Below are 10,871 nucleotides of genomic sequence, written 5' to 3'. Positions count from 1 at the left end.
ATGGAATTTCTAACTTAAGAAGAACTGCTTATACGGACTCCGGTAGTTTAGACTCCCGGAAATCTTTCCCCAGCACCCAGAAACATTCTGGGATGTGGGCTAGTGTCTGTCTGTGTTGTTTAGTCTCTGGGAAACTTTTCCCGGTAACCGAAAAAAAGAAATCCGAGGACAAGGGATTTTTCTGTGTTTGAGAAAGTCGTTTGGACACCGGCAAATATCTCGTCCCCGGAAGTTGCTTCCATCAAAGAAAGTTGCTAAGTTATGGCATAACACAATAAACACGAACTCAGTACCTAACCTAACCTAACCTAACCAAACATAAGATTAAATACACCTAAAGTGAAGACTACACTGTATGATACTAGTAAACATGGTGGCTCAGTCATGTCTACGTTGTCATTGTCCGCTTTGCACAGCGTCTGTATTTTTCTAGCTAAATAATTTTTACTTTTACTTTTTTTACTTTTATCCTCTTCGCCGCTGATCGGCTTGTTAGCCGCTTGGGCGATCGGTCACGACTCTTTTCCTTTATATTCTTCACCAAAAGGTCGGCTCGCTAGCCGCCCGGGCGATCGGTCACGTCTCTGTCACGCACTGTTGGCAAATACTGGGCATGCACCGGCTCCTGAATGTACCTGAACCCGCTCCAGTGTTGGTCAAGTCTTCTCTTGAAAGAGCTCACACTCGGTGCCGTCACAACCCTTTCTGGTAGATTGTTCCAAGAGTTTACAACCCTCACTCCGAAAAAGTTTGCCCTCACGGTTTTCCGGACTTGCGGCTTCTTCAATCTTGAGCTGTGACCCCTTGTGGGGCGAGCGTCCGCCAGCTCCAAGTAAGGACACTCAACTGAGTAGTGCCCCCTGAGATGCTTATAAACCTCAACTAGGTCCCCCCTTGCCCGTCTGTAGTATAAGCTAGGCAAGTTCAGGCGCTCCAATCTCGCAGGGTAGCTGAGATGCCGAAGTGCAGGCACCAGCTTGGTGGCCCTCCTTTGAACATTTTCAACCAACTGACAGTCCCTAGCATATCTCGGGGACCAGATGGGGTGACAGTACTCCAGATGGGGAAGCACTTCACTCCTGAAGATCGTCACGAGGGACGGACCGTCTAGATATCTGAACGACCTTCTTATAAGACCCAATAATTTATTTGCCTGATTTACCTTCTTCTCACAATGGCCCGAGAACTTCAGCTCATTGTCAACATACACACCTAGGTCCTTCTCACACACAGTCTCAACTAGTACATTTTCTTCATCCCGTTGGGACATATGGTACGCCTCCTTACCGTTGGTACGCCCCAGGTGCATCCTCTTACACTTCGTGACATTGAATCTCAGCAGCCATTCCTTCGACCATTCCTGGAGCCCACAGAGGTCCTTCTGCAGCTCTTCACAGTCCGCTTGGTTCTTAATTTCCCGAAATAACTTGGCGTCATCGGCAAACATTTGTATGGAGGAGTGTACAACGTCAGGCATATCATTTATGAAACAAACAAACAACAGCGGGCCCAATACACTACCCTGCGGTACCCCACTTGTTACAGGTACAGATGACGATTTCGTGCCATTAATCACCACACATTGCTTGCGGTCATGTAGAAAGTCTTCTATCCACGCTAGGACATTTCCCCGAATTCCGTACCCTTCCAGTTTGATTTTCAGCCTTTCGTGGGGTACACTGTCGAAAGCCTTGGCAAAATCTAGGTAAATATTGTCGATATTACCACCCCGTTCTAGAATATGGGTCCAAATATCCAATACCTTGAGCAATTGTGTCAAGCAAGAGCGCCCCGGCATAAAACCGTGTTGGCAATCTTTTACAAGGTTGTTTCGTAGTAGATGTTCCATCGCTGCATCTCTGATAATACTCTCAAGTACTTTACATATTATGCTGGTCAGGCTCACCGGTCTATAGTTGTTCGTGGAGTGCCTATCGCCCTTCTTGAAGATAGGACTCACATAAGCCACTTTCCATTCACTGGGGACCATTTGTTCATCCAGGCATTTACAAAACAGAATCTTCAGGGGCTCTGCAAGCTCGTTGCACAGCTCCCTTAGCACTCTAGGATGCACCATGTCAGGTCCAGGACTCTTATGGACCTTTAGCCTGGACAGTTTATTTCTAATACCCTCTTCTGTGAACACAATGTGGGTCAGTGCTGTGTCGAACCGTCTGTCCTCAAACGCAGGAAGGTTAGTTGCATCCTCTCTTGTGAACACTGAGGAAAAGAAGCTGTTCAATGCCTCAGCTTTATCCTGGTCAGAATCTGCGTAACTACCATCTTCAAGCCTCAGGTCTGATACTCCTACTCGCGTTTTCAATTTCGACTTTGCATAGCGGTAAAACGCCTTTGGGTTTGACTTGACCTCGCGTGCAACCAGCCTTTGGAACTCCTTTTCAGCCCTCCTACACTCTATCTTTGCTTGGTTTCTGGCTCTTGCATACATCCTCCTGTCTTGCTCATCGTTTGACCCAACCCACGTCTTGAATTTCTGGGTTTTCTTCTTAATTTTGTCGACCGCCGCATGGTTCATGTGTAGGGATCCCCTCGTATTCCTAGAAGCACTGGGTTTGGTCTTGGGTATATATTTATCGATCAAATGGGTCATTTTACTAGTTATGATATTCAGCGTAGTGTCTGCGTTCTTGTACCTTAATAAGTCAGGCCAGTTGATACCCCTCATCTCTTCCCTCATCCCATTGTAATTTCCCTTGTAATATTTGCACCTTGGCCTGGCCTTATCTTGAACTAGGTAACAGTTAAATCTGAATGACAACACTGTATGGTGACTGGTGCCAACTGGGGCAAGGTGTTCCAGTTTGGCCACCATACCCTCCTCGTTTGTTATGATGAGGTCAAGTGGCTTGGGTGTTTGCTCCCCTCTGTAATGTGTCGGGTCTCTCACATGTTGGAACAGAAAATTATCTCTCAGAGTTTCTACAAAAAGAGTAGCAGGATTATTCAAGTCATTCGGGGTTGACTCGTTTCTCCAGTCGATGTCGCCATAGTTAAAGTCCCCCATGATAAGGAGGTGGCTGGGGTTGAGCATCGCCGCATTGTTTATTAAGGTTCTTAAGTTCCTTTGATTTAGTGGGCCACAGTTCGGGGATCTGTAGATACACCCGACGATAAGTAAGTCCCCTCCCTTTAATTTAATTTTACACCACTTGGACTCTTCAAAGACATCCTCTCCCTGTACCCTCGCCTGGCTGGCTCTAAGGTCTTGCCTAGCGTAGATAACCACACCCCTCCTGCAGGATTCTTGAGTTAGGTTCGTAAATGAGTCATATCCAGCAATACTGAACTCACATTCCTCTGGGTCGATTCTCCTGTTCTTGTACAACAGTTCTACAACTCCTACAATATCTGGTTGGTGTACTCTTAGTAGTGTTTCAAACTCCTCCCTCTTATCCAGGAACGTGTCGGTATTAGTGTACATGACATTCAAGCCAGAATTTGTTCTCGGTAACGTCTCTGCTCTTAGTAATAAACCCGCTCCACCCACATTCTCAGAAGCTGCAGCATTTGCTAAGTACACTGTATTTTGCAGGGTGTGGTTAAAAATTTCATTGTTTACACGGCGCTCGTTCCCTCCTGTCCGGTAGGCTGAGCTGGTGCCGCCTCCCGGGTGGGGGGTTGAGTGGGTGGAGGGTGCACTGCTGCCCCCTGGCCCTGTGTCGGCACACTTGTTTCCACTACCCTCCCCCTGAGTATAACCCATGTGCACCTGTCCCCGTTCCTTCTCGACTCCTCCCTCCTCTGCTTCAAGTCCAGCAGGAGCTTCTTGTGCTGTTCCCTCTGCATTACCGTGCGGTCTGGGTGAATAAATACATCTCGAAATGCCTCGCTCCTTGCTAAGTTTTTTGCCTGCCGGATAACTTGCCATTTTTCCTCCTCACTCCCTAATGTGATCCTGAGGGGGCGAGGCTTAGCCCCCTGCTTTTGTCCCAGTCTCCTCACATCCTGAGGGGTTGCTGGAATCTTCAGAACCTCTGTGCAAATATTTTGAAACAGCACCTTGTCGTGTGTTTCCTTACTCACAGTTCCCTCTGCCTGGCTCTCTGGGACTCCAAAAACTATTACATTGTTCCTGCGCTGGAGCCGTTCCTGGTGTTCCTCCTCTCCCCTAACAGTAGGTCCGTTAATTTTCATTTCTTCGACACACTTTTTCAGAGTCCCAATCTGCTGTAGAACCTGTACTGATTCTGCATTACTCTCCGCCCCCCCCACCCGTGGCCCTCCTAATACGTCCGCATAGCTCCTCTTAGCAACCACCTCCATTCTATTAGCTACTTCCTCAGTCTTAGCAAGGATCTCTTTCTCAACTTGCTCCAGTTTGTCAACCAGCAGGGCTCCTGCTTCATCTATTTTCGTCCCTAGAGAACTCGTTCCCTTATGGATTGCAATCGCTTCATTCACCTTGACTATGCAGCCAGGGCAATACCAGCAACAGCCATCAAGCTTTACGGCAGTTAGTAACTTCCTAGACGTTGCATTAGTTAGGCCTGCATCCTCCATATCCGACGTCTCCCTGCAGTAATCACATACCAAACTCATGGTTGTTGTTGTTGTGGGGGGGGTGTAGACTGTGTATAGATCTACACCTATTTCAAAGAAAATAAAGAGAGAAAAAAGTACTTAGCTACTCTCTGTTGCCTATGGAGTTGTCGTCTGCGACTGCGTACCCTGTATCTCCCTGTGAATGGTGTATTGTAGGCACAGTTTCAGTCCTTGAGCAAGCACACAATCAACATAAAATAAAATTTAAAGTCTCTGTGGCACCTATGACACGACTTGGTTTCAGCTGGCACGGTGCCTTTCCAGCTTGCTTGCTAGTGAGCGCTCACTTTAAGTTATTTACAACTTCAGCGGTCACTGATGACACTATGAACTATCACTGTGTACACTGTATCTCCCTGTGAGTGGTGTATTATAAACACAGATTCAGTCCTTGAGCAAGCACACAAACAAAATAAAATTTAAAGTCTCTGTGGCACCTATGACACGAATAGGCTGGCAGTTGTCCTTACCAGCTCGATTGCCAATATGTATTCACTTTAAGTTATTATAGTCTCTTCTGCATTCACTGATGACAACTATGAACTGATTTAACTGAAGGCACAGTACTACACTCCCTGGTTGGCCTTTATCACAGCCGTGACCACAACACCCTAAAAAATAAAATAAAATAAAAGCTTTGTCATGTGGCAGTGATTGTGTGGTTATAGGCCTGTGACCCTGGCTGTACCTCCAACTCGGTGGAAATTGAGTTTTCAAAAATACAATCGTGTCTAGCATGAAAAGTCCGACATCGATTTACACTTTCACCTCACTAAGACGATCTTGACGAACTTATGTAATCACTGTCCAATTTCTGCCGCTCTACATCGAAGGCCCGGATGCCGAACACGCTTTGTTACAGAGACGCAACACGACCCGCCCGCACGTTAGGTGCGCGTGATCCAAGTATTTGCCAACAGTGCGTGACAGAGACGTGACCGATCGCCCGGGCGGCTAGCGAGCCGACCTTTTGGTGAAGAATATAAAGGAAAAGAGACGTGACCGATCGCCCAAGCGGCTAACAAGCCGATCAGTGGCGAAGAGGATAAAAGTAAAAAAAAAAAAAAAAGTAAAAGGAACTGTGGAGGGTTGGTGACCACTGTGCCGGCGCTATGTACTGTATGTAGATGGCGTTTTAATTCTCATCTTATTAACCTGTTGTTTTTATCTGTGTACTGCAGTGAGTGGGTCAGAGAAGTTAACAATACAGATGTTAAAATTGTTCTTTTTTTCACCTTATCATAACTGAACAAATCAAAGTCTTGTTTATACATATCAATAATTATGGCCATTAAGTCTTTGGGGACGTCTTCAAAGTACTGAAGGTCATGTAATGCTCCGATGGATTTGTGTTTCCTCGGAATGGTGTTTTCCTGAAGGTGCAGGAGGCCCAGAAGGTACTCCGCTTCCTTGGGGTTCTCATGCCGCACGATGTACTTGTAGTCAGCTGTACATGGACCACACAGTTGGCTAATGGGGGTCCAGTGATGGTCCAACAGGTCCACGTCCCTGGTCCATAATACGTGCTCAAGGAACTCTGCCATAGTGAAGGAGTACCCAATGTTGACAGCAGCAACGACACCAACGTGTTTGCCTACTGTCAGCATCTTCTTGGCTAACGTTATAAACTTTCTCTCGGGGTTAGACGATGCTTTCTTGGTTTCATTAAGACGATGGCGGCTAAACGTCCCAAAACGCTTCCCTGTCAGAAAGCCATATGCCTGCGAAACCTTTTTTAGTGTTGTGAGGTACTGAGGGGAAGGTGCGACGGATCCTTTGTGTATGAGAGCTGGAAGCCAGTATTCCTGCCATCTATCATTCCACGTCTGATGACTTGCCGTTACTTTCCTGTAGTCCTTGTCGTAGGTATTAAGTGGAGACCCATTTAGGTACTTGTCTCTATAATGAAAGAACAATGTTGTTGAAGTTATTATATATTTATGAAGAGCGTATTCTAGGTTAGTAAATACACTAAGTCATCAACAATTAAAAATCAAGAGAGCCATCACATTTGAATCTTAATGATGATAGTTACCGATAATGAAACTTTTATACCATATCAACTGAGAAAACTATAAGTATGAACTCAAAATATTTTCGTGAGTCATGAGTAGACAATGGTGAAGCGTACAAGTAAACAACACTCTGATTGGATGAAACTTATTCTTAGGCTGTACAGACAAGCTAACTCTTATTACCAAGGTTTCACCAACTTACTTGTAAGCTGAAACCAGACGACCAAGAGGATGCCTCACAACCAGAGTCTTTAGGTCTTGTAGGCTGCCTGGAATCCTTGTACACGCTTGACTCATGAAGGATTTCCATGCTGTTGAAGACGATTGTGTCACATAATTCAGAATATCAATCTGTATGTGTGTTGAATTGTGAATTATATGCATCGGTCTTGTATGCACACTACCGAAAGGCAGAGATATTTTTTTCTTCAGATATCCGGGAGAGGTTGTGTCAGGTGAGGGAATAATATTTTAAGTGAGAGATCAATGAAAGTAATATATTCACTGACAGAACAACAGAAGAGGGAAAGATGAGCATGAACAAGGGAAGTTGTTCAGTACACATTATTGTTTAGACTTGGGTGTAGAAATGCACTTTGGATGTGTAAGGCAAGAGAAGCCAGGGCTTATTTCTTTACTTGTGCTAATCCCAGACTTAATTGTTGCTTCCCCAGGGGTGTAATTATCGCAATCGATCATCAGATCTTATCCCACAATTAGTATATAACACAACCCGTTACTACCACACCACAAATAAATAAAAAACACTTTAACCACAGTATCTTTTCACTTGGCTCTTCAGGCTTATCATCACTACTGCTTGTTGACGCTACGTGTGGCTGCTGGGTTGTCATGTCATCCAGTTATTTATCTTCTTGGGAGACCAATGATCTTGGAACCTTATCCAGACTTTCCTGTAGTTCCTGTATTTGGGAGACCACTTAATCGGTCAAAGAACAATTCTCATATAACAAATGCTGTTATCTCGGGATACATAGTATGAATAATACAACCTATGTACAGTACATAGCCTGTTAACATCTTAAATATAACTCGCGTTTTATAACTGTTGATACATCAGATCAAATTACAGTACATAAATATACTTATTAAAGTTATTTAGAGTTTCTTGGCAGATTCTAATACTTCACGATCGCTCACGTCTTAGGGTCTAGTGGTCCGAACCGACGTGTCGTCTGTCCCGTAGAAATCGGTGGACTACCCTCGAGGGCCATCCGTTTCGTATTGAAGCACCTCGGCTAATTCGTCGTCAACACTATATCCGTTCTCTCCCGCCTAGTTTATCATCCCTCTTTCTGTCTCTTCTAGTTTATCTTACTGTGGCGGTAACACTTGTGTTTTTTTACACGTGTATTCCTTTGAGACTGTTTTTATCTAATGGCCACCCAATAGAGGTGGCTATGCCAAGGGATGGAGACCAGTGGGTTATGTAAGATCCCTGCATTGTTCTTGATAATTTTGTCAAGGTTTCTTTTGTAGTCCAGTACTGTTCTTGATTCCACAGCTTGTGCTGGCAGACTGTTCCATAGGTCTACCAGTCTGTGTAAAGTAGTATTTCCTTATATTTGTTCAACATGAGAACTTGGCCAGCTTGTAGTGGATGTGAGACTTTATCAAGTGCCCTAGAGAAATGCACATACATCCATGGTCAAAAAGTTTGTTGAACCCCAAATAAAATGAAACCGCACACCCGCATCAAACGAGAGACAGTCGAGTCAGAAACTCGTTCCTTTTGACTGACCGTACAACACATCCACTGGTAGACCTTGGTCCATGTGGTCTGTTAAAAATTCAATGAAAATGACTTAAGTTTGTCAGCAGAATATTCTATCCATGAAATCATGTTGTGATGCATTGATTAAATTGTACTCAGTTGGATGATGAGGGTGTCTACTGGTCTGGAAATGGCAAACAATTTTAACGGAGGCTGGAAAAAGTCGGAAATTTTATGTGAATTCAGTGCAACTTCAAAATATTGTTATTTTGACAGTAATCAATGCTGTACTGTACTGTATAATAGGTAAATAATTTAATTTTTAGATGCAAATTCCAGTAAATAGACAACTCCAGTAAGTGAATTGTTTGTATACCTATAGTATCATATTTTATGTTAGTGATCAAATAACAAAATATTACACGTCACAGCTACTGATTCTGCAATGAGTATTGTCATAGATGAATTGTTGTTTGTTATTTAAGTGGATGAGAAGTGTGATTTTTCAGTTGTCACTGCTAATGACATGGTTACCCTTCTGTGCCACCACAGTTGGAACCCCCGATTACATCAACTTTCCCCCGTGCTATCTGGATTTTGGTCGGGGATACTTGTGTCCGGTGCTGGACCCCAGGCCGGTTTTCAAGAGGATCTAGATTAAGCGAGTCCGGGCTAGAGGGAGTTTACTGTACTATAATGAAAGCATCTTTATTCCTTCAGTATGAAATCAACCCTGAAGATGTCAAATATTTTCTGATTTAATAAGTGATATTTTCTCAACCATGTCGTACAACCTTCATCATGACTATGTGGTTATCATCGTACTCCGGGACAATACGATATTAACTTCTCTGTACCAGTATTTTGGGACAACACTTAAGTTCTTTAGGGAAATTGGGACTCAAACAGACTGTCAGGTTCAGGAGAGGTCAAAAGAATGGCTCTTAAGATAAAAGTGAATACTAAATGTAGGAGGATGCACCTAGGTCATACCAACAGTAAGGAGGCGTATCACGTGTCCCAACCGGACGAAGAAACGTCATTAACGGAGACCAAAATACCGTACGAGAAGGACCCGGGAGTGTATGCGACACGTAGATGGTCTGTCCCTCGTAACGCTTTTCGAGTATTAGGTGCTTCCCGTCCGAAGTACCGTGACCCCGTTTGGTCCCTCCCCTCCACCTGTACTTCCCCACCTCCACTCCCCCCCACCTCCACTCCCCCACCCCACCTCCACTCCCCCACCTCCACTCCCCTACCTCCACTACCCCACCTCCACTCCCCCACCTCCACTTCCCTACTTGCACTCCTCCCACCTCCACTCGCCCTCCTCCACTCCCCCACCTCCACTCTCCCCACCTCCACTCCCGTACTTGCACTCCTCCCACCTCCACTCCCTCACCTGCACTCCCCTACTTGCACTCTCCCACCTCCTCTCCCCCACCTCCACCGACGGAGGGCTGCAGTTCACAAGCCGGGACTTTGCTGCGTTCATCGAGCGACGGGGAGTCCGGCAGGTGTTGTCACCGTCCCATTACCCGCAGTCCAACGGCCACGCCGAGGCTGTTGTCAAATCCCTGAAGCACCTCATCCTCAAAGTGGCCACTTCTGGGAATATCCTCAACTGCGAGGCCTTCGACCGGGGTCTCTTCGAACTCCGCAACAACCCAGCTACACCGGATGCTCCCCTGCCCAGGTCTTGTATCCCTGCTCACGCTCAGTCCTTCTCCAAGGAGTAGCAGGTTAAGACAGAGGATTGCGGCCGCCGAACGAGTTCGTGACGTCGTCGCCCGCTAATACTACCACGCCCGTTCTCTCCCCAAGTTGAGTGTCGGCACCCAAGTCCGTGTTCAGGACCTTATCTCCCTACGTTAGGACAAAGTGGGCGTAGTCATGGGTCTCGGTAGATCACGGGACTACCAGGTGCTGTTACCCAGTGGTCGCGTGTGGTGGAGGTAACCGCCGTTTTCTCCGCCCCGTAACAACGCCTTCTGCTGACCCCGTCACCAGTGTTGAGTCCTGTGTCCTCCCCAGTGATCAAGTCCCTCGACGCTCAGAACGGATCCAAAAGAAAAGGTCCGCTCAAGACTTTGCTATGAGCGTATAGAGGGGGGGGGGTTATATGTGTATGTTGTATGTATATTATGTATTCCATTTATATATATACTACTTATTTAGCCTAGCCAGCAGCATGTGGCAATGCATTTGTTATGTCCCACACGCTTAGATAATGTGCCTGGCGACATATGGAAGCTGCTACATGTCGCCTGAGGGCTCGGTTGTTGATAGAGTAGGGAGTGCCGTCTTGTTGTATTGTAGTGGGCTACTTCCGCTATATAAGACCTAATCTCGTGCCTGGCGGCCCTCGCTTCCGTCGGCGAGCCACAAGCTGGTCCTCCTCTGAGCACCCTCACCAACCAGATCTCTGTACATCACGCTTGTAACCAACCTGCCACTTCCCAGCACCAAGCTGCTCTGTACATCCAATACAATATGTATACAGAGAGCACATTGTGAGTTTCCTTTCTCCAACCAATATCTCATAACCCCACAAATGG

The 10,871-nt window shown here is 45.9% G+C and overlaps 1 protein-coding gene across 1 annotated transcript; it reads right to left on the bottom strand.

Annotated features, from left to right (window-relative positions):
• Nucleotides 1–5,641: 5,641 nt before the first annotated feature.
• Nucleotides 5,642–8,374, bottom strand: LOC121860507. The gene is made up of 3 exons (XM_042357668.1): nucleotides 8,341–8,374; nucleotides 6,781–6,889; nucleotides 5,642–6,462 (listed from the first exon to the last, which is right to left on the bottom strand). The coding sequence occupies exons 1-3, from the start codon at nucleotides 8,372–8,374 to the stop codon at nucleotides 5,706–5,708; spliced, it is 900 nt and encodes a 299-aa protein (XP_042213602.1). The 3' UTR covers nucleotides 5,642–5,705.
• Nucleotides 8,375–10,871: the final 2,497 nt, after the last annotated feature.

Source organism: Homarus americanus, unplaced genomic scaffold (genome assembly GCF_018991925.1).
Source record: "Homarus americanus isolate GMGI-L3 unplaced genomic scaffold, GMGI_Hamer_2.0 scaffold22527, whole genome shotgun sequence".
NCBI lineage: Eukaryota > Metazoa > Arthropoda > Malacostraca > Decapoda > Nephropidae > Homarus > Homarus americanus.
The sequence above is the reverse complement of the archived record's forward strand: the minus strand, read 5'-3'. Positions and strand labels throughout refer to the sequence as shown.